The sequence below is a fragment of the Scophthalmus maximus genome, chromosome 3, assembly GCF_022379125.1.
Source record: "Scophthalmus maximus strain ysfricsl-2021 chromosome 3, ASM2237912v1, whole genome shotgun sequence".
NCBI classification, from domain to species: Eukaryota; Metazoa; Chordata; class Actinopteri; order Pleuronectiformes; family Scophthalmidae; genus Scophthalmus; species Scophthalmus maximus.
In genome coordinates, this window is record NC_061517.1 from 11,239,282 (window position 1) to 11,263,692 (window position 24,411).

Below are 24,411 nucleotides of genomic sequence, written 5' to 3' on the forward strand. Positions count from 1 at the left end.
GTAGCCAGCACCTGCTCAGGGCGAGAGAGATCGTATCCGAGTGCCACATTAAAATCACTTAACGGGATTACTTGGGATAACGCAACCACGATAGTCATGTTGGGCAGGTGTGTCTTTCGCGTATGTGTGTGCGTGCGTGCGTGCACTCACAGTTCCTGAAGCTTACTCAGTGTCCTGATGGCCACAGGGAACTCCTGCAGATCGTTGTAGTTTAAATCCCTGGGAGACAAACAGACAAACGCAGTGAAACATGAGGTCCGAGAGGCATGATGGAGGATTGACATCCCTTTTCAGTGCAAATCATCAATTCATCGATACGTGATATTCCGAGTGGGAGAACGTGAGAAAGTGATTGCACGTGTGTGCGTGGCCATTTCCTCTCAACTCCGAGAGGCAGACAGCTGTGGAGTGCGAAGTTTGGATGTGACCCTTGACCTCTGCCGCTCTGACCTGATTACTTGTGTCTGTCTCTGATTAGTTTCCAGGGAAACACTGAATCAAAACAGTCATCGCTATAAATTGACACTCGGCTCGTATTCAGGTGGCAGGAAGAGCAAAGAGTGATTTTTTTTGACTGTATTTCTTGTTTGTCTGTAAGTAAATACTGTCTGTTCTTAAGTATGTGTGTAAGACATATGCTCTGGCATGTGCGCACGTATGTGTGCTGTCTTTGAAGATTCTCAGCCAGGACAAACAATATCCAAAAGTCACGCTCAACTGAATTCTTGTTCTCATTCTTTTAAAATAGCAAAAAAGTTCCTTTGATGAAGTACCGATGTGTTTTTCCGTGGATGTTGTGAAACGTTAGTCTGTCTGGTTCTGCTTCTCCGTCTTGTTTGCGTATGCTGCTGCTGCGTTTTCCAGCAGTCCTCTGGACGGCTTTTCGTAGTAATGATTTTATAATACACACTAGGGGTTGGGGAGAGTGCCGGTGATGCAGATGGTCTCTCGTATTTCTCATAAGCGAGGCCGCTGTGAGAGATTAACCCCTCATACCAGCGCAATCCCCGCGTCAATGACACCTGTCATCTTATCCCGCTGAATCATCCGTCTCTCCACACCGCTGACGGCCCAAACACTTTAACACACACTATTCTGGTCTCCATCCCTCTTTTTCTCATTCTCCAGTTTCCCTTCATCCCTTTAACCATGGCTCCCCTGACTAACACCCCGTTCCCTCACATTTCCCAGAAAGAATAATTGCTCTTTAAGTTGAGTGTTGATCTGGCCATGCGCTTATAAGTGCTCACGCAGAAGTACTTTCTTATCTGCAACCAGCATACATGTGCCCACACACATGCTCATAAAAAGGAAGATATTTTTTTACACTTCAACAGGTTGTTAAGCAGCATGCTCGAGACGGTGTTTCCATCGGACCACCTCGAATTCGGCAGGAGACGCAGTTGCCCCCGTCTCAGTTTCTCTGGCTTTCTTTCGCCGCCTCTTTCACAAGACTGTCAGTTTCCTTGCGGTTTCCACGTCGGTGTGTGGTTGGGATGTAGTAACCGAAGCTACGGCACGTACGCTCAAACGACTCTCCTGCAGCCACGCTGAGCCGCGTTTGACCTTGGCGCCGCTTAGCAATTACTTTTACAAAACACAGAGAAATCTGTCGACATAGACGTCGAGGTAATCAAAGAGGAACTTTTCATCTTCACATTCCTGCTGCTCATTTGCTGGCTGTGGTTTTGAGAAACATTCAAGCACCTGCTGAAATTACCAGGACATTCATCATTATGACTTTATGATTTAGCCCTATACTTCATTATTCCTTACACATGGCACATGTGATTTAATGATACACATTAATTACAGGCGTGCCAATAACACCAAACACTTCAACACACGCAAAATAAGCAGTGCTAAACGGATGACTCTCGGTTAAATTACCTTTTTGAGGTTTCATTTCAGGGAGCTCTTTACATGTCTTCGGGTTATTCTGAGGCTATGTGATTGATGTAAACACAACCAAACTAAATGACTGTTGATACTTGCTGATACTTTGTCATCACTGTGATGACTGTGTTACTGTCTTGGGGGAAACAGTGGAGGTACTCATTTGGGCCTATGAAATAAAATCATTTTGGGGTGAATGCATTCCTGTGTGTGTGTGTGTGTGTGTGTGTGTGTGTGTGTGTGTGTGTGTGTGTGTGTGTGTGTGTGTGTGTGTGTGTGTGTGTGTGTGTGTGTGTGTGTGTGTGTGTGTGTGTGTGTGTGTGTGTGTGTGTGTGTGTGTGTGTGTGTGTGTGCGCGCGTGTGCGTGCGTGTGCGCGCGTGCGTGCGTGCGTGCGTGCTTTCTTGTGGGATTGTGAAACCGTCTTGCATGTAATTTGTAATGGTAACCACGGTTCAAAAAGCATGTGTTTGTGCATGTGTGTGTGTGTGCGTGTGAGATACTCACAGTGTCTCCAGACTGTGTAGACCTTCAAAGCACCTCTCGCCCATGCTCTGGATCTGGTTGTTATGGAGATGGCTGGAAAAGGGCCACAAATATATTTTTTTAAGAAATCAGAATTACTTTCTGAAAAGCATTAAAAAAATAAAAAAAAATTCCACACTGCAATCATCACCGCCCTTTTTCCTGAGTCAACGGAACAAATCATTTCTCTGGTAAGTTGAGAAACCCCTCGCTCAGGAGAGTTCGAGGTAAACAAATCAAGATGTCACTCACAGTACGACAAGGGCGGAGAGATTGGTGAATGCATAATCGGGGATGTGTGTGATCTGGTTGAGGGCCAGCGTCATGGCCTGCAGGGAGGGCAGCGAGTCCAGGGCCGTCACCGGGATCTTGGTGAGGGAGTTGTCGTCCAACCACAGGTGTCTGAGAGAGCGAACCCCTCGAAAGGTCCCAGCCGGAACCTCAGACAACAGGTTAGCGTCGAGACGCCTGCGGGGCGAGGGGAACTGAGATTAGCGAGATAATCACCAGGCCCAAGTGCAGTATGTTTGCTTATGTGTGTGTGTGTATCTGTGCCTGTGCGTGCATTAGTGGTTGTGTGTTGTGGCATTGAAACACTTTGGCTTACGGGAAGGTTACTATGAGAATTACACATCCTTTATTCTCTCCCTTTCATCTTTGCTGCAGCTACTTAGAAGCATCTCGTTATGATTTATTCCCATGCTAATTAAGCCATGTCCAGCTTCACTAGCACAGACCTGTATGAAATGTGAGATGAGAAAAAACATAGACACAAACGTGAAGGAACGGTTGCAGCGAGCCTGTTTTGTTCCGCTCCGCGTTATTTAACCCGCGGAAAGCCCTCGTCCCTCCGTGTCTGGGAAAAGGGAGAGACAGAAGGAGGGAGGAACAGTGAAAGATGCATCTTCGGCTGTTCCTCCCTCTTTCGCTCTTTCCATCAGAGTCTCATTGTCGCCATCGGTAACAGCCGTTTCCACTGCTCAGACACAAACACATTTCAGCTGATGAATTTTTGACACTGGACAAACACACTCACACACACTTTCATCTCTTCAACCATACAAAACCTAACAAACCTTTGTCCCCCTCTCTCACTCACTGTTTCTTCACCCCACAGGCAATGAGTGTGGACTGTGACACACACACACACACACACACACACACACATACACACACACACCATGTTAAGGCACACCGGCATACACACAGTCCATAGTGATGAATGATCCCCTCAGGGCAGAGTTGACAAGCTGAGACCACTTCCTCCCGCTATTCTTCTTTCTTTGGCCCTTCACACTCATTCATTAATCTCCCTTTCCTCCCTCCGGCCCCTCTCTCGCTCACATTTTGTTTCTTACATCTTCATTGATGCACTCCCTGCCGCTGCAAACCCCTTTGCGTCTCACTCCTTAACTCTTGTTCGTCTTTCAAACACCCCCTCCCCCCTTATCAATCTTCCGCCGAAGGTTCTTTGATTCTCGCGCTGCAGTGAGCAGCTCCTCCTCAGCCTCCTCGCCCCTCTGAGGCTTCGCCAAACAAACAGCATCATCAAAGTGAAATTTGAACTTGAACTCTGAACTCTCGGCTTTTCTCCCCAGGGAAATTTTCCATCAGAAGAGGCAACTGTATACACTGGCAGATGCTCTTACACAGAATGTATGTATGCGCACACGCAAATGGCTTCAAGAAATTTTCATTTTCTCTACTTCCTGAGTGCAGATCTTCTTTTTTTTTTTTCAGTTGCTAAATATCGCCCTTGTGCATCCAACTGGGGACATTGTTTGTCCCTGAACCAAATCGTGGGATGAAAGCTACGGAAGACCCTTCAACTTTCTGGGTTGTTCTCCAGGGCAAAATAATAATTGCTCCTTTGGGTGGACCTGCCAGGCCTCAAGAAGATCCAGACAGAACGAGGAATGTTCCACAGAAGCCAATAAAGCAGCGACTATTTCCTGTCCATCACATCAAAGTCCGAGGTACAATTACAGGAGAGAGAAATGGAGACAGAAAGAGAAAGTTCTCTCGAGTGATCCAGGAGATCTGTGGAGCTGCTTCCAATGGTTTAATTCTCCAGATGGCCAGAAACGGGGAACTTGGAGAAGCGCGTTTCACAACATCCATTCAAAACTATAAAAACAAGGTTATATTGATTTAATGTGGCTTGTGGAATTATTCAGTGGTGATTATGCTACTTAACCTCTGGGTTGGGACTTGAAACAAATCTGTCTGCTTGTGATGGCACAGAACTAAACAACAGCACTCGGGCCGCTCCGTCGTAATTAGCCTGTTCCAAATAGTGAGACAAATTTCTTGACTCTGCGTCAGATCTCTGCTGACAAAAGGATTCTTGTCCAAGATTAAGTCATGATTTATTAGGGCTGAAAACCTCCTTTTATACATTTATACCAATTTAAGACCCGTGTGCTGACTCAGATGCTGTCTCTCTTTCTTTTTTATCTGGTGTGTTTTGTTTCATGTCGGCGAGAGGCGCCGACGAGCTTCACTCTCCAAAGCCTTTCCAGTAATCTTTTCTCTGCTCGGCTTATCATTACTGTAATGACAAGGTGCGTCTCTGTACACTGGATCTGTGTGTGTGTGTGTATGTGTTTCATTACTTGAGAGCATCTCTATTTGAAGAAATTAAGAAAAGACCACACACACGCTTGTGCGTGCACACATACACACAAACACACAGCCTGAAGACAGAGACATGATCATAACAGAAAATTGTCAATTCAGACGTATGCACATAAGTACAGCCTGAGCTATAGTGCGTGCGTGCGTGCGTGCGTGTGGGTGCGTGTGTGTGTGTATGCTCTGGGACTGTACTGAGGGAGAGCAGGCCTGCTTAATACCAGACCTGGAAACGTTGTAGGTGGTAGTGAAGTTACACGTGCACGCCCCCTGTTACAACTCCAGCAATTTCTGTGTGTCTGTGCATGATGACGGAAATGGCTATTTACAAGGAATTATTAATTTGGAAAGCGGGGATGTGGAGTATGTGTGCGGTACACGGTTGGGAGAGACGGGTAGGGGTTGAGGAATTACAGATGAGGTGGTCCACATGCACACTGACACACACACACACACACATACAAATGTACACTGACCCCACAGATGAAACAATTAAGCCACCAAACACGCTCATTAGCCAGGGGGATAGCGTTGTGGGTGGTGGGAGAAGAACGGAGGAGAGAAGCGGAGGAGGAAGAGAGGGGGAATTGATGGAAAATGGGGTTGTTTCACAGCTCATTGGAGATGCTCTCCCTGGCCTGTAGTGTCTGCCCGTGTTTCCCTCATGGCTTCCAGATGCTACCATGAACTGCGCTGACACAGTCAGGCTGTGACTCCTACCGTCGGGCAGTACAGCACTGAATGCAGACCCATTGCAGCCAGCGTCGGGGTATGGTCTGTAATATGTCAGCGGTACTCTATACCTGCATTGCGGTTAGATCTGAGATGTGTGGGTGGGTGGCCAGGGGATGTTTCATTCACCCCGGCTGGACGTGGTAGAGTAGCATGATTAGTGCATGTCTGTGTGTGTGTGTGTGTGTGTGTGTGTGTGTGTGTGTGTGTGTGTGTGTGTGTGTGTGTGTGTGTGTGTGTGTGTGTGTGTGTGTGTGTGTGTGTGTGTGTGTGTGTGTGTGTGTGTGTGTGTGTGTGTGTGTGTGTGTGTGTGTGTGTGTAAGAGAGACTCACAAGGACAGTAGGTTGGGCAGGTCCCATGGAGCATCATCTGGAAGTCTCTCCAGCTGGTTGTTTTGCAGCATCCTGAAAGGCACGTACAGATTATTGAGCCGCGTGTCTGCAGGTGATAGAGTGTGCGTGTGTGCACGAGGGCACATCAGGCGGAACAAATAATTCCACAGCGAGGGAAATCTGACACAAGGAGGAAAGGGCCAGTGGAAGCTTGAAGAGAAGCAGAGAATGAAGGATGGAGGAAAAGAAAGAGGGAAGCTCCTTGGGTGGGCTGCTGATGTCATCCTTCAGAAGAATGGAGCAAAAAGCGAGTAGGAAGTGGGGAGCAAACAATAGCTCTTTCCCCTCCCTCCCTCTCTTTCTCTGTCTTTCTCTCTCTCCTTTCTTTCAAGATTTTATTAAGACCAGTCATCAGACATTAGCGCACGAGGCATGCATGTGTCACCGTCCGCAGCGCCATGTATCCCTGTATCCTATCTTGGCATCTTAGTGCCACAGTAGTCTTTCCGTGTAAAGGCTTTTGCCACAGCAACAGTTAAATAGCTGAGCTTACAGTAAGGTTGATATATGCTTAAAAATAATATTTTTTTTATATATAATTTTTTTATTTTTGTGAGTATGAAACAATCTTGAGGCCTTTTTTGTCGCAAACAAGACAGACTTTCAATTTCAAAAATGCACATTATGCGTTCATTTATCTGGCAAGAAGTGATTGTTGAAATGTTGGCAATACTGTGTATTCTGAATGTCTCAAGGTACAACGAGCAAATCTTTTTAATATCCATCCACATAACTCATTGTGTCGCATACTTTCGTAATGTAGCGTGTTTCACAACGGTCCTCTGCGTAAGATATGATGACTGCTTTAGTGCGGGGGGGGGGGGGATGCTGCTCAGGTTTGAGTGGATCAGGGGAATGTTTCCACTGGGATGACGATGCCACGATAAATACACTGAATTGAGTCTTTTCCTGTTTGCCCATGGGGAGCTTCGCTGTAATGCTCTCCCGATTCATAACCTTTCTCTCTCTCTCTGTGTGTGTGTGTGTGTGTGTGTGTTCATGTGTGTGTGTGTTCGTGTGTGTGTGTGTGTGTGTGTGTGTGTGTGTGTGTGTGTGTGTGTGTGTGTGTGTGTGTGTGTGTGTGTGTGTGTGCGTGTGCGCACGTATGGGCGGAGACCTTGCGGTTACCCTACACAAGGTCAGCACAGTCCATTTGTTCTGACTATAGAAATATATTGACTGAAGAAGCCAACAGCTCAGCTGCTCTGAAGTCAAACAGACTGTCCGTAGCTTTCCTCGGAGTTTTAGCGTGTAGCACAAATGCTTGCAGACGTGTTATGAATTCAGGATATGTGTGCCCTTCCGCAGTAATGACATAATAGCCCAGGATTCGTGGCTGGTTCACTCACTCTGTCTCGTTGGGTTTCACAACACAAGGTGAAACAGGATCGACTTGTGTGCCTGGTAATCCCCGCAGATTCCCCCCGAATTACAAACCACAGTTCTCGAGCTGGGTTTATATTTTGCGGCTGGGCTCCTCAAACTGTTCTCTCTCATGGTCCAAAAGGGATGAGTTGGTTGCCAAAGGCTCATGAAAACCTCCTTAATACTTTAGTCTTGTACCTACCCACCAAGTACGGCCGAAACTCGTTCGCTTCTGCACTCACAGGTCAGGAGGTGCTTTGGGGTTTTATGGTTGCCTTGCAATTGTTTTAATCACTCTGTGATTTAATACTTAACTGCGGCGCTTACAGTTGGCAGCCATGGATTATAAGGCTATGAACGCAATATGAGAATAGAGGTGTTAAGAGAAAACCTTTTTTTTTTTTTTAAAGTTAATTTCATGGTCACATACTGTTATCTCGGTGGGTGGTGTGACTGGGGGGTCCCTGCATTACACCTGTGAGGTTGTGTGTGTGTGTGTGTGTGTGTGTGTGTGTGTGTGTGTGTGTGTGTGTGTGTGTGTGTGTGTGTGTGTGTGTGTGTGTGTGTGTGTGTGTGTGTGTGTGTGTGTGTGTGTGCGTGCTTGCAACTGAAACGGTGCTTGGAATGAAGGAGCTGCAAGCGGGACAGGTCTCCCCCAGCCCATAAACTTTAACTACAGTTAATGATGCGTGGCCTGTGTGTTTTATTCAAGGAAGGAGCACAAGAAAAAGAAAAAAAAAAGCTGGAGTGGAACGACCCACCTGGGATGAGGACTGAACCACAAGAGTGGGATAGGGAGAGAGCGAGGAAGAGGTTACTTACAGAACTTTGAGATTGTGGAGACCCTGGAGAGCGTGGCCTGAGATATACCTCAGCTGATTCCCTGAGATACGCCTAGGAGAGAGAAACACGTAGATCAAGATGGAGAGAACAAAATATAAAAGTGAAGAATGAAATATAAGTACACACACACACACACACACACACACAAAAGAATTTACAAGTCTCACAAGAGAAGCTTTAACTTTTGCTTTATTCTCTCTTTTTGGATTGAGCTGTGATATGACTTCATCCTTGAGTTCTTGCTGCGGGGTTACTGTTGGGGCAGTATGCAAATAACAATATTCTATTCCTTTCAGTGTGGTTGCTATTGGCCCAAAGCGCACCCTGAAACATTAACCGATGCTGGGAGCTCTGATGAGTGAGTAAAGACGGAATTGAATGAGACTGAGACTGGGTCAACAAGTGCAGCGTGAAAGCATATTTGCTTGTGCGTACGTGAGTGTGTTTGTGTGCGCGTGCGGAGCAAGGTGTGTGCCGTGTTTATGTGCACACGAGCTCTCGTGCGCACGGCGCGAACGCGTGCCCTATTTTCCGCGTCCTTGAGGTAAATTGGGCCCGCTTGCGAAGGGGGCCTTGAGGACAGCGAGGGAGAAAAACCACACACATTCACCCAAGCAATCCAATCAGTTTGTTTATCAAACACGGCACCTAATGGTCATTTGTGAGTGTGTATAAGATGTCCAAATAAATAACATTCAGTCCAGCAGAGTAACTCTCAAGGTCACAAGCTGGAAGCGCAGTTTAAACACAGATTTGGTCTTCACAGCTCGAGACCACCCACTTTTATTAAACACACACACAAGTTAGAAGTTACTCACTGGCATCCTCCTCCTCCTCATGCTGTTGCTCTACAGGTGACATTTGCCTGACATTTCAGCTTTATGCTAAGCAGCCCGCCTCCGGCTGAGTTTTTCCATTAGTGCCAGGATACTGAAATATTGATTGAGAGTGGGGTCCACCTTTCCAAACCGCTATCATCCAGATGGTAATGGACAAGGGCTCCCAGCAAACTCCCTTTGACATGTGATACTCATGTCAACATGTCCCAGTCTTATTACTGTGCAGTGGCAAACCGCACAACCCCACCTGCTCCTGCCAAATCTCACACTCGGCCGAGTTTAGAACTCTTATGGAGCTCATAACACAAAACACAAAAAACACGCGCGCACACACACACACACACACATAGATGCACACCCACGTCATCACACAAGAATACAAAATGGGCTGATCGTTAACCAAACTATTACGGTGGCTTTTTATTTATGCCGCGCAGACCACAGTAAAACAGACCTCAACTGCACAACATGATGTCTCAATATTTTCTCAGACATAAAAGATGCAGATGGCGGTGAGTCGGTCTGAAGTGACTGCAGCACTTTGACCTCACAGGTTAAGTTATCCAGTCATGTTTCGAGATAAAGAAAGTTGAATTTGCTCTTAGATCTGATTAAAGAAAAGTAGATTTTACTCAGGAAGAAAACCTGTATACTGTCCATCCGTTGTCCCCCTTAGAACAATAGGTCTGCTACTTCAATACCATTTCAGTTTCCGCTATTGCACAAGCCAGTCACCGGGGAGCAATTCAATAGCTGCTTTTCCAGAGGTAACTGTTTCAATAGGCCTTGCTGAGGTCCTGACACCAGTAAAATGTTTCTAAGCCTCTCTCTGCAAGACCCTAAGTGCCTTCTTTTGGTCCCTGCTCAAACGCAGTGATTGGTTACAGACACACCGGACGGAAAAAAGATATAGGTAGCACCAAAGAAAAAAATAAATGTCTTTTCTATGGGGGGATGAGGGAGCACCAGTAATTTAGAGTTCTAGAAAACAAACATTGTAGTTAAGGCCATGGTAAGATGTACATGTCGTACTGCCAACCCAGCCTTTCTCTATTAGCTGCACCATTGGAGCCAAAACAGCATTAGAGTGGAATCATGCTTCTCTTCGCAGACTTCATTTGTCAAATGGATAATTATGTCGAAAGTGAAGATGGATATTGAAAAAGGAAAGAAATGTTCAGACGTTCTTGATAGACATGGACAGAACACCGGCAGTTGCCATTGACTAAGTGTTTCCATGATATCAGGGTGTGTATTTGCGTGTGTACTTGTGTGTAAATGATCGTACGTATGAGTGAATGTTCCACACTTAGCCTCCTAGTTGTTCCACATCAATCTCATTCTAATGAAAGGCGCCTTGCTCTTGTCAAACCGTTGCTCCCACTGTTTTTTCTTCTTTTGAATTGATTTGGGGATGGTTAGAACTTTTCTTGGCCCCTGGACTGTGTAGATAAAAATTCCACCTCAGCATAATTCAGCTCTATTGAAGTGATTCACAGATAAAATAATAGAAGCCGGTGTGGTTCAAACGTATGGCAGAGCAGTGGGTAGGGTGCTGCTGGTGACAAAAGTTCAGACCAACCTGCTATCAGATCTGATCAGTGTGGGCTTTACTGAAGCACACCGACTGCTGATTATCCTATGTATTGCCATGTCCTATTGCCTCGACATAATAAACAAAAAGATGGATTAAAGAGCTAGACAGCAAAGACAGCATCATATTTCGGGATGCTATCTCAGGTCGTGATAGGACGTTATAGTGGCAGCAGGGCCGGGACGGTTGATAGGAGTAGATGATGAATAAAAAAAAGATGGAGAGGATAAACAGGTTTTATCGGAGCGGGGGCAGTTCATGTGTGGGTGCATCTGTAAGTACGCCATGCATACGACCTTTTCCCCCCTCGGTCCATCAATAGAAATGTTATCCGTCCTTCTGTTCAGAGGTCCCGCCTGCAGGTCAACCACTTACCCCAGCGTTAACCCCTGAAATTGCTCGAGTAAAATATAGACTTGTGGAAACAGCACGTGTGTGGGTGCATGTTTGTGGGAGAGAAAAGAGACGAGCAGGACAAAACCAAACGTTGGCAAAACTAAAAGGAAAAGTTTTAATTGACCTAGATAGTCCCAGATGTGTTGTGCACCTGGAGTATCAAAACAGCCAATATTGTAAGCCCTTAACCCTCACCTACGTCATACTCCTGGCCTATCGGCAGACAATCTTATCGCCGAGGGGAAGGCAAGCAGGGCAGAACTGGCCTCAGCTCACCACTTCTCTCCTCTTACATTTGGATTTCATTTGTGTGATAGTTGGATAGCACCTTGGTGCACTCTCACGGGGCTTGAGAAGCCCAGGCAGTGTATGGATGGATATTCCACAGTTGGAGGACACTGCTGACGACATGACAGATTTATCAGAATTGAGCTGATAACAGGAGCTAGCACCGCATTCTGCACACATTCACATTAGATGGCAACATTGAGGGTAAAGAGAGGAGAAGCCAACATTGTTGTCGGGCCACTTTTGAATGGTCTGATTTCAGCTCTGTGTTTAGGTCGGAGGTGAGTGATGGCCACAGATAATGATAAGATGAGCATGAGAGACTCTGATTATGAGGGGAGTCAAAGGGAAAAGAGCAGAGCGAAACCTGATCTCCGGAGGTTCGAACAGCGTGGACTTTGATACTGATTATAGGCGGAAGACACTGTCGCCTTCTGAAGTAATTTTCAGGAAGGGCTTCTGGGGGGACAGTTTTGTCTACAACCAACCCCTTGGCAGTCCCAAGTTGCAATTAAATCAGAAATAGATTGCACATCTTTGATATTAGAGCAGAACTTTTGAAGCGGGAGGATGTCTTTGATATGTCAGGTAGATGAGTAACCAGTCTCGCAGCCCGCTGCCCTCTCATTAATCCATGGGCACGCAGCGTGCCGCTCAGTCGCCTCTCTTGCGTGCGGGTTTGTGTATTTGAATTAGGGGCCGATTCGCTAATCAAAGTGCTAAATGAAGGCTAAATAAGAGGGATCTGAGATCAATAGAAAAAGATTTACTTGGGATTTAGAGAAAGGGCCGGAGGGCGGGATAATTAAACTTGCATCTGATTTATCAATATTAATGCCGCAATGAATCAAAGGCGAGATTTGCCTGGCGAGATTTACAACCTGCTTTGTGAATAAATCTAATCACCCCGTTCGAGGTTCAAAAGGATTAACGTGTTTGCACTTTGATATTGAAGAGGTGAGAGACGGCATGATATAATTTACATCGCACTGTGTATGTGGCTCGTAAGATTTTATTTCCTCTCCTCCCCATATTGTAAAGCTGCATGAAAGCTGGCCTCCTTGCCATAAGCACATTTGTTTTAGTTTGTAAGAACGTGGAGATTACCCCAAAGGGGGTGAAAAAAAAAGTAGAAAAACTTTCAAAGGCAGCGACTGCAGCCTGAAATAGCCTGCAGTAAAATGGAGATGGGGGGATATAGAAATGAATTTGAAAGGAGGGAGATAGAGGAAGGGAGGGAGGGCGGGCAGTGAGGTAGATTCCAACATCAAACAATTTATCACTGAACCAGTCACAACATGCCTTGTCCTTACCTCTCCCTGTGCTACCAACACGTGCTGTAGACCCACATCAAACGCTCTCCCTCAAACCCACCATGTTTGTGCATAGAGTCTCGGTTTGTTTTCAAAAGTGCTTCATGCCGTCAAAATTATAATGCGTTTACCATAACCGGCCATGCATCATCTTTCTAAGCATTCTAGACAACGTAAGGATGTAAAAAAAAAAAAAAAAAGTTATTCTCCCTGCTCTCGGAACATCACCGTCATCTCAGCGTGTCTCCAGAAATGGTCAGCAGGCTATGAAAATTGGCTTTGTGGCAGGAACATCCTTCTTGGACGAGGTACAAAGCAACAGAACATATCCATAAAATGTCAGAACATGAGAGAGATACGGAGGACGCAAGATCAACGGGGGTTGTCAAACCCTGAGAGATTTTTTTGTCTCTGGACAAACGCTGCAGGTGAAGCAGCATCCAAGACCCCCCCCCATCTTTTTCCATTCAAATGTCAACCTCGATGCTCGGGATCACTCCGCACTGTGTGGATCTGATTATCAGCTATATTTGACCTCTTGACGTTTCATAGCAGAAGTCCATTCAGATCAGCAATTCAGTTAGTGCAAACACATCAAAGTCTTTGAATTTAGTTCCGTAACTTGAAGGTGTCACCGAATTTTGAAACTGCTCTTCAGGTCCACATTTTTTGTTGTTGCTGTGATTCAGAGTCAACCGACTGGTTATCCTGCGAAAGCCCTTTACATTCATCATCAGCTCATGCCTCACAGACTGCAGCTGCAAGAATTAGCAAAGAAAACAGTGGACTGTTCAAACACCCCGTGCAGACTCACACACACACAAACACGGTGCAGGCGTCAGACGTAAAAAATAATCAGGTGAAGGCTGACATACACACAATCCGTAAGCCGCCGTGAGTTACCACACACTTACACACACACATTCACACCCTTGGGGTAAATCTGTGGGCAGCCTTTGTCAAACCCAGTCTGAGCCGGATTCTGCTGAGTGGTCAGATCGGATATCGGTGAGGGCGACCGAGAAACATGTTCAGAAACTCTTCTACCGCGTGCGTTCTTTCATCAGGCCTGTGAGCATGAAACCAATACGTTCTGCTTTGTGAAGTGCTGACCAAACTGTGCCGGTAGCACACGGAGAATAGACGTCAAGTAATTTGGCTCGGCGGCGGAGTCAAATTCTAGCTATTGTTTGCTTATTTTGAGATCAGATATGCCCCGGATTCAAATCATATTTGTGTCAATTTCGTACAGCTTTTTGGCAACATTTTGATTGTTTTGTTAAATCAAAATTCTACCAGCCTGGAAAAGTATAGAGGATCACGTCTGTTTTAGTATTCAGTGTCTTGGCACATCAAAACATTTCTAATGATCACATGTATACTGAATGCTTTACGCAAGGAAAACATAACTCTTTAGGGTTTTTTTTTTCCATTTTACCCCAGTCCTGTCCTGATGTCCTCCTATAGTGTGTGTGTCTTGGCAAGGGCCTGTGTCTACGTGTGTACGGCTCCTGCTGAGCTGTCCAGCAGAAACAGCGTCGAGGAGGGCAAGAAATCAGCAGCTTGGATGCTGAGCGCAGTTCCTGCTCTGTAAAAAACTCTAGCACCATATATATTTACTCTCCAAGTGAATATCAGGTTCCCTTTGCCTCCCTCTTGTACGCAGGCGTCCCAAGATATACTATCTTGTTGCCGCAGGCAGCTTTTCTTGGTAGGGGAGATCAGAGGCGGGCCAGAGTCATCAATTCCCGTCACTGACGTCTGCAACAGTTTCCTGTCATTGCTGAGTTGTGACGATGGAGGTTTATCAATCGAACGCAATGTGATTGATTTTTGTACTCACAGTTCTGATAGCAGGTGCAGTCGGTGGAAGGCTCTGGGCTGGATCTCGCTGATGTTGTTCATGCTCAGGTCCCTGTAGGGAGAGAAGGGGGGGGGGGGGGCGTCGGTACCAAAGTATCAATCACCGTGCAGCTTATCGATGTTCCTTTAAGGTGCTCGGGACACGTAAAAATTGCAGATGTTTAAATGTTTTTCACGTGGCGATCAATCATCGAGAGTGGGAGTAGTACACGGGGAGAGGTTAGAGGGTTAGGTAGAGAGGTTGGAGAACGAAAAGGGAGGAGAAGGAGATGCAGAAGAGAATTTTCCCCAATGAATCATTGTTGGGCAGCTGTAATTTCCTCCTCATCCCAGTGACTCTTTCTCTTTTCCAGATGTCTCACTCTACCTACTCTTAGATCTGACCCCTCGGTCTCCCTCCATATCTGTCTCTCCCCCTCTCTTCTTTTTTTTCTTCTCCCCCAGGTCTCTCAGGAGACCACCTCCTTCCCCCTTTGTTCAGAGCTGTAACATAGACACACTCCATTTCTCTCCGTCTCTCCGACACACACTCCTGACGTGAGAGGGTGTGTTGGGGGGCGAGTGTTGACGCAGCTGTGTTGCGGTCAAAGAGGGTGAGGTGCAGGATGCTCGGATACATGCATGCACGCACGCACGCATTCAACGCACGCACGCACGCACACATTCAACGCACGCGTAACCTACGAGGACAGCGCATGTGTCAGCCTCTGGTAGAAAACATGTATAACCTTATGGCCCCAGTCATGTAAGGTCATCTCTTTGATAAACACAATGAAAGCAAGGAGGTGTTACGTCACCCCTTCTTTGCTTTCACGGCCCTTGGGGTCTCACATGAGTCTTCAAGAGTGAGGCTGTGTGTGTGTGTGTGTGTGTGTGTGCGTGTGTGTTTGTGTGCGTGTGTGTGTGTGTGTGTGTATGACACTAACCATTGCTCATAAAGCCAGACCACCGGGCTAGCAAGTGTAAACTGTGCTCTCAGAAGCCCTTCGCAGTTGGGAGTTTTGACACACTGGCTGTTTGTTTGTCAAGGCAGCCAAGCTGACGGGGGGCTGGATGGATCTATCTGCAGGCGTGATCCATATTCATCTTGGAGTGAGCGATGTGGGGGGAAAAAACAGCACTGCAACACTCCCAATTTGGGTAATTGAGTTGCCGGACATATTTCGCAGTTGTGATTAAAAATGGCACACCAATATTTTTGCTACCTTGTCAAAGCCAGCGTTTAAAAATCCGGCTCTGGGATGTAGTGGCGAGGGAGGCGTAATGAGATTTGCAATGTTTAGCGTGTCCTTTTTCCCATGAGATTTTTTAGGTCAGATAATTATGTAGTCTTTTTACAGCCTTTGCTGACATTGGATATTTTTCCTTATGAAAGCATAATAGTGGCATGGTAGTTTCCTTGCGTGGGGGGAATTTCCTTTTACCGATGTCCCCCTCCTGGGAGGTCTGACTGCCGAGAAAGGGGTTCAAGGTGTTACTCAAGGACACATATATCCGGGCGGATGATTTCAATCAGCAGGAAAATGGTTTAACAGAACAAGGTAGGGGAAAAATCTTCCAATTCCATGACTCACGTCACCATTGCTGAGTTAACTTTACTGTACACATGGCACAGAGGGGACATTATACATACTCTTGCCAACTGTGGAGAATGGTATTGATAAGCCTGTGCTGGGAATGTACCATAAAAATGTAATGGGCAATAACAAGTCAGAGTAAACGATTTGGTGATAAAACTTTTTTTTTAAAGCTTTGCAAACATTTTAGGGAAATGAATTCAACTTGTTTTCAAGGGTTTTGGGATGTTGACAGTCCAGTTTGGTGTGAAAAGTTTAACGTTATCCAATCTATGCTAAAAGAAAAAAACTCCACGTGGCATCTTTAAATGTTATGGCCTAGCGGATTCTCCGTATTATGTACTGAAAGTTTTGCAATTAGAAGCGAATAACACATGACCAAAAACCAACAAAAGTGATCAACATGGTCAAGCCCCCCCCAAAAAGAAAAATAATTTAAGTGCAACTCATCAGCTCCTATAGATAATAGAATCCACTACTCTTCTTGAAAAATAATAAATAACAGTAAAATGATTAAAGGAATGTAAGTGAATTCATGACTTTTTTCATATGTGACGATATGCTATCATGGGACCTCAAGCTCTCCGCAAGAGCACTGTGGTGATGTCATGTAAATTATATGCTTCATGTCTGTCCCAATTTTTTGGCACAATCTGCTCAGGCTCCAGGCAGTGATTTGGGAATAAATACAACAAGTGTAATGTACAACTGCTTGATTAAACTCAGATGTAAATATAAGTGATAACAAAGTTGCCATGGAAATGACACAGCAAGCGGGAACAGCAAACAAATTGACACAATCAAGACTCGGTGACATCACGTATGGCGCGGGAAATACATGATCACCTCTCGCGGCCTCATAAACAGTACACATACACACCGTAATTGCATTGTCTGTGTACTAATATGCTACTGAGAGAAATATTTATTGGAAACGTTAAAAGCACAGCGACCGACACACACGCAGGTACACGCACACAAACACACAAGAAACGTCTTCTAGGGATGCGCCCAGGGATGGAGACAACTCTCCATTATCTGGTCCTGATTAAAGAAGCCATAAACAAACGTTGTGTGAAGTCCATAACAGCGGCTTCACTCAGACAGAATAAACACGCAGCACTGGAGAGAGAAAATGTTTAAAAATAAAGACGCACGGCGGTGAGTCATGGGGAAAGGTTGAATGCAGCTCAGCTCGGCTGTGCTCTCCAACAAGCTCATTGGGAAGCCGGAGAGAGAGAGAGAGAGAGAGAGAGACGTATCTGCTGTGCAGGCCAAGGCCTCCGCTGACAACTTGACGTATCGTTGGAAGGCGCTGCACTATGGCTTGTTTTTAAAATCAAATAACAGCTGTGGCTTTTTTAAACCATGATAATTATGATTGATGACTACCACATGTGCATTGTGTCGGCTGGCGCTGTGACGTGCAGATATTTTCAACGCAAATAAACGGCCACAAAAGAAATGGGAAAGGGAGCGTTTTTTAAAGATTTTGCAGTCTCCTCCGCGTATGGGACTTTCACAATTGCTGTGTCCCCGTTTTATGGGCATCTCTAATGTTTGTGTGTGCGTGTGTGTGTGTGTGTGTGTGTGTGTGTGTGTGTGTGTGTGTGTGTGTGTGTGTGTCAGTCAGTATCTGTGTCAATATAGTTTTTTTCATTTATAGGTGGCAGCGGTGTGTGTGGTCAAAGATGTCTGTCGCTCATTCTCACACCCCTATTGTTTCCCGGTGAGCCTGCAGATGTGGGGTGGGCACAGTCCCGGCTTGCGCTTTCACCACATCATACGCGGACGCTGCCGGGGCATGGAAACGCATTGCTCTGTGGTTCTGTCTGCGTGTGTTTGTGTGTGTGCGCGCGCGCGAGGGACAGACGTGAAGGCCATGTGGTTTCTTCTCGTTATCTTTTACGCGAGCGTTCAGAGGGGAACTGTCCTGCCCTATCTTGGCCATCGTGGCGTCAAGAGAGGAGCCTGATGTCGCTCGCAGAACGACACATCTCTCAGCCGAACGGGGGCACGCAGGCCATCTCCTCCCCTCAGATCTCCATCTCCCGTTGAGTGACGAACTAAAGACTCCAGAGCGGCATGAGGAGCGAGGGATGCAGACACGGAGACCCATGTTCATCCCTCAACAAACACAAAAACGGATCTTTTTATCCCCCTTTGCTCCGAATCAACAGAAGCACTGACAAAGACCCCAGTGATCTCTTTCTGTTCCCCCCGGAGAGGAATTATATTTTCATGTGCTCGCATGTAATTTCTGCATTTTAGCACAGTAGCTGTGTGAAATTGAGGCCAATATTTAAGCAATTGCAGGAGGGAGAAAAAAGAAATGGACATTTGTTCCATTCCTGTTCTCTCAGTTGTTCTGTGCTGTTGCAGACACACAACGTGATAGATATTTCAGTCTATCCTCTCCAAAGTGTGTACATGCGTATGTGCGTGTGAATGTAGAAGAGGCAGATTTGGCATGGGAAGAAAGGCTGAACGCTGGACATGTGACTGCTTTATGCTGTGATGAATAGAGAAAGCATGGCAAGGAGCTTGTCTTAAGGGGGGAACAGAAGCATGAAGAAGCCGCGGCAAAGGTCCATTCATCAGCCTTGGCCCCTTTCTCTCCCTCGCTCTTTTGCCACTCCATCGCTGACACTCGTGCTTTCTCCCCGCCGGTGTTTCACATTTCAACCGGGGCATGGGGTTACACAGTCCGGTAGTTACAATAATGTGATTAATCATATTTCCTCTTCGCCGTCAACAGAACCACTGAAGTATGCTATCGGTCCTGTGATCAAAGGCAGTGTGTGCGTGGGTGTGAATGTGCCCCTAGCGCCGTTGTAGCCAATTTCAAACTGGAAGCATTGCTGACAAGAGCTGGTGATTTAGCGCAGCAAAACAACTGGCCACATCATATGAAAAACACCCGTGTTTATGCACGGAGACGCACACAATCACACACACGCACACACTCCAGGCATCCGGGTGGCTTTTGTGAGGTGGATGATAGACCACCCTGCTGGGTGAATATACCCCCAGACTGGGGCAGATGTGATCAGCAGTCAGGTGTCTGTTTCTAGCATCGGGGGTTAAATGTGTCAGCGAGACAAAGCTGAGCAGGAGCAGCCGGGGGAGAGATGACTTGATACATTTCGCTTTGGAGATTTCCATTGTCTCAAAAGTATGGAAAAAGTTTTTCTGGCGTGTCGTTCAAGCATAAAATTGCATGCAGGTACCGTACATCACAATGCAGGCGAAAGCATGTAAACAACCAGGCTTACATTGTTGCCCTTGAGAGGGATGTTTTTCATAACTGCCTCGCTTACATATACAGTACACACACACACACGCACACACAAAATCGCTTTACAAGAGCCATACCCCGAGGGCCTTCCTTTTCACTTCCTCCACTGCTCTCTCTCTCTCTCTCTCTCTCTCTCTCTCTCCCTCTCTTCTGCTCCTCCCTGCCAATTCCTTTCTCCCCCTCTCAGGTGGAGACTCTTACCAAACAAACAGCCAATAATGGCAGTAAGCCATTGAAGCCTTTGAAGGCGGCTGATCTGTGAGGAACATTAGAGTAATAGATCTTTAGTGGGGAATCAACAGCTAGAGTCTTGCCCTCGGGGCTGGAGTTGTGCATTAGCGGCGGTTGAGCCACACCTTGGCTGTCTCTTTACAGTAACTATGACAGTAATGTCTTCAGTCGGATCCTCTCCGCTTAAGTCTTTGAAACAGCTAAGGCCATGATGAAAGAGGATCTTTTATGCCACACAATGCAACTGGTAGTCAATGCTCGGGCGCCGCCTTAAAGCGGGCCTAAAACGCTCTGCGTGTGTGTGTGTGCGTGTCTGCGTGTGTGTGTGTGTGTGTGTGTGTGTGTGTGTGTGTGTGAGAGAGAAATTGCGCTTGTGTGCTGTGAGTGAGGGTGAAGACTAAATGTGTTCGCTTCTTTCTAACTGAATAGACTAACTGCTTTGGCATTCAGTTTCTCTCGCAATCACACATGAGCTTGCACACACACGCGCGCGCACACACACACACAGACACACACAAAGAGTCAGGAAGGAGGGCACAATGCTGTCCTGCCCTCCTCCTTCCTCTAAAGATGTGGGGCTTTTTTTTCTCTCCCTCTCTCTCTCAGACTTCCTGGGAGGGGTACACTGCCCTTTGTGTCCGAAGGCACTCTCTCTTTATCTCTGCCTCTCTTATTCTCCCTTTTTCTCATTCACGGGTGCACAAAGAGCGAGGGAGAGGGCGAGGAGAAGTCTTTCACCTGGACAAGGAGGGCCACGGAGAGGACTCGGCCACAAAAGAGCAGGGGAACAGAGAGCGAGGGAGGGAGGAAGAGATAACACGGCAGAAAAGGGAGATGCGTCGATGTGTTTGTGTTCCCATGTTTTTGTGCCCTTTCCCGCTCGCTGTGGTTTTTGCCGAGAATGACAGGCGGATGTCTGGGTGGAGAGAGCGGCTGTTTAGTCTAAGGCCATGTCATGGGAAACATATTCATGCCCCCTGGGACTTATTCATACGCTGGTATACTGCACACACACATATACGCCCCCACGTGCATGTACACACGCTGTGTCCGTTCCTTGTCCTCCCACACACACACACACACCCTGTGATGAACCGGGGGGGTGGGGGTGAAAGGTCAAGCACTTAAGTAATGGAACAGGAAGTGTCGGAACAGTCGGCGCTAAACAACATACAACTAACTCCAACATGTGGACTGCACTGACAGGCAGCTGTTGTGGGTAGGAAATAGCTTTGGAAGGCAGAGAGGCATTCATAGCCCTGCCCATAGTCCACTACTGTGTTGTTTGGCATGTATATTTTGTCTGGCCTTCATCTGTGTTTGTTACATGACAAACAATATTCTCTTGCTTCTTTCTAAATCTAAGTGAAGAATTTAATCACACGGAAATTTAAAAGAAATGAACACAGGACAAACACATGCCACTGGTTGCAAATTTCACCACTTTTCCACAAATCCTGAAAAGGTATCTCTTACAGAGGTGTTTTTTTTTTTCCTTCTCCTGCACGCTGATTCAAGTCAGATTCTCAGCAGTGGATACATGAGTAAATGAAACCCGATGAGTATTAGTGTCAGGCACTATTATGACTTCATTTGGTTGAATGGCAGAAACAGGAGGACACTGGATCTAGTTAGAAGACTGCTCAAATCCGCTGCTGGCTCGCTCCTCCTTTAACTGCAGCGTTCACAGATCTATGATCGGCTCGTCTGCTCCATACATTTAACAGTATCCGCGGATAACATCTAGAACTGAACTTAGATCAGCACTCGCCGAAATCTTACCCCATACCAATGGAGGACATGTGGCCGCTGTTGGTTTAAAGAGATTTAGTTTGGCCCCTTGCCATGCATGTAAAAAGTCCAGATTTCCTCTTTTGCTCCTTCTCAGACAGGTTATAGAGACGCGAGTACGTCTGGCCGCAGTTGCAGAAGCTCTGCAGTGGCAGAATTCCGTCCAGCCTCCCCTTTTAAAAACAGATGGAAAATACACCTGTGAAGACCAATCGTAGCACGAAGTAATATCATTGCCTTATGCCATCAGAGTGACCTGACTGCTGTTTCTGCATTCAGGTCAGTTAACCTATCCCTCCACAATTAGGACTTTATCATTCTTTCCTTTCCCCCTGAATTCACCCCTTCACCTTCTGTTTTCTACATCCCGTCTTCCACTCTCTGCACATTCCTGTGCAGCTGCCCACGTTTGGCTATATGCTCTGCGCTGCGTGTCCCCTGAGGTGTGTGCACATGTGTGTGACATTGAAGTGTTTCTGTGATAGCCTGTTTGTTCCCCTAAGCTAACTCCCAGTGTACCAGTGGTCCATTCTCCCAACCTGATCCCTGCCAGCATCACTGTATCAGCACTGCTCTGTGGGATGCGTTGATGCTACACAGGAGGGAAAGGAAAGACCATTAACCATCATTAAGTGTGTGTGTGTGTGTGTGTGTGTGTGTGTGTGTGTGTGTGTGTGTGTGTGTGTGTGTTTTAGATTTTTGAGTTTTCTACCTTGATACTTAATACAATTCTAATGCAATACTTCATACAAAAAACGGACTGACACACTATTCCTCGTCCATTACAAAGCAGATGATGTTTTCATGCACAACATTGATTTTATATCATTCAGACTGCTCATGGCCATACAAAATCTGAAATATATCAAGATTCTGGCCTTCGCCAGTGAGACACAGAGTGTTTATTTGTCTTTCTCTGCAGTTGTGCGGGTCAATTTTGGTAATTTTTTTCGAAAACCATGGTTGTGAGAACATTTTTTTTACATTGTGAGGACATTTTGGCCAGTCCTCATTATTTCTAAGGGCTGTTTGAGGGTTAATACTTGGTTTTAGGGGTTAGAATTGGGTTTTGGTTAGGGTTGGGGTAAGGCATTTAGTTGTGATGATAAAGGTTAGGGTAAGGGGCGAGAGAATACATTATGTATGAGTGTCCTCACAACTGTAGAAAGACGTGTGTGTGCGTGTGTGTGTGTGTGTGTGTGTGTGTGTGTGTGTGTGTGCGTGTGCGTGTGCACGTGTGTGCGCGCTGTTGGAAACAGCATTAAGTATCATTAGCTCTCACTAGTCATCACCTGCACACTGCCAGCCCCACATGAGCCACTTTAGTCGGCAGGCCTGGCCAGCGATCACACAGACAGACAGAGACAGACCCTTGTTGAGGTACAGGGGGAACTTAGAGAGCTATGTCTTACACACTCTGCTATCAGTACTCGTGTATGCATGCTCATTTATTCATACAGCTCCTTTTTGTTTTTAGTTTTTAAATATGACATATTTGACGAATGAATGAATGGATTCTAAAATGGATTAATATCCAGCGCCCAATCAGCAGCTGAGTTGCATATCCTGTTCATTTGTTAAATATCTTGTGAGACATTTTTATCACAGAAGAAACTGATTAAACTTCTGTCCCTTTTCAAAACTGGCTGTTGACAAAGTGCTTTACACACGGAAGAAAAGAAAAAGAAACAGAAGAGACAGTGTCTTGTGGGGACATAAAAGCCTAAATTTGATTTTAAAACCAATCGGCTCCCTTTAATAAAATGCGGTATTTTTTCTGATAAAAATCAATGGAAACAATAAATAACTAGTCTCAACCGTGTTATCCCACTATGAGCATATGTTGCTACAAATGACAGCTTGAGAAGCGTCATGGGTGCACACACGTATAGATCTACACATATGCATGTATACGGACCAGGACAGTTAGGGGACATTTGTCGTGGCCTGGCCCAGGACAGGACAATGCCTTCTCTGTTGTGGACGAGAGGGCGAGTGCACATCAAGCACGCACACAAACACACACATTCCCATGGACGTCCAGGGTTGGAAAGGGGCTGAGTAGGAATCTGGGCCATGCCGGAATTCTGAATCCTCACAGTCAGAAGCGGCCCTTCACCCATCATCCGCACGTCATAGGGAGCACATTCCAGAGCCCCCATGTCGTCACGCTGCAATCACACGGAATACATACAAGTTCACGTATTTGAGCATGGGTCTCACCCCAGCAAATACCAACAACCGTTGTGTGTCGTCCACATATGCTTGTGACACACACAGTCCAAATACTCCGCTTCACTTTCTTGATCTCCACCTCCTGCACCCTAGTTCCCTGCGAGATCTTGTGTCGTGATTGCTTTCTACGTTTTTCTAAAGGACAGGATGTGGAGCGGTAGAGCACACTATGGCCTCTGCCTGCCGCTCCTGAGGGAATTGTCATTGTTTCCATTGTTGTCCTCTACCTGCCTACCTGCCGTCTGTCCCTGAGCGACATTTAAAAGCCTCCCAGGTTGCTCACAGGAAACCACAAACCACTGCACTATCCGACACTAACCGCCTATCCCTTCACTCCAACACCCTTCTGGCATAAATATCACTTTTGTTGCAGGGCGGAAGTTGCTTTCTCTGCTGGGGTTCACCGCGGGGGCCTCCGGGGAATCTAGGAGAGAGCCGAGGAATTGACACGTTGAGGCAAACACAGGATGGAGCAAAACGGTGAACGGAGGGCCGAAAAAAATCATAGAAGGAAACAAGTAAGGAAAACATTTGTGCATCTTCATCCCACTATGATTGCATGTGTCACCGTTTTCTTCCTCTGCATAATCTGAGGTCCAT

General features: G+C 46.3%; 1 protein-coding gene across 1 annotated transcript in view; it reads right to left on the reverse strand.

The window, feature by feature from the left end:
* Nucleotides 1–24,411, reverse strand: part of LOC118316687 (leucine-rich repeat-containing G-protein coupled receptor 6) — a 36,226-nt gene that overhangs the window by 6,506 nt on the left and 5,309 nt on the right. Inside the window, exons 2-7 of the mRNA XM_035644761.2 lie at nt 14,660–14,731; nt 8,366–8,437; nt 6,119–6,190; nt 2,672–2,887; nt 2,402–2,473; nt 151–219 (exon numbers count right to left, since the gene is read on the reverse strand). Of these exons, the coding sequence (XP_035500654.2) occupies nt 151–219; nt 2,402–2,473; nt 2,672–2,887; nt 6,119–6,190; nt 8,366–8,437; nt 14,660–14,731 (573 nt within the window). The remainder of the gene's footprint in view (nt 1–150; nt 220–2,401; nt 2,474–2,671; nt 2,888–6,118; nt 6,191–8,365; nt 8,438–14,659; nt 14,732–24,411) is intronic.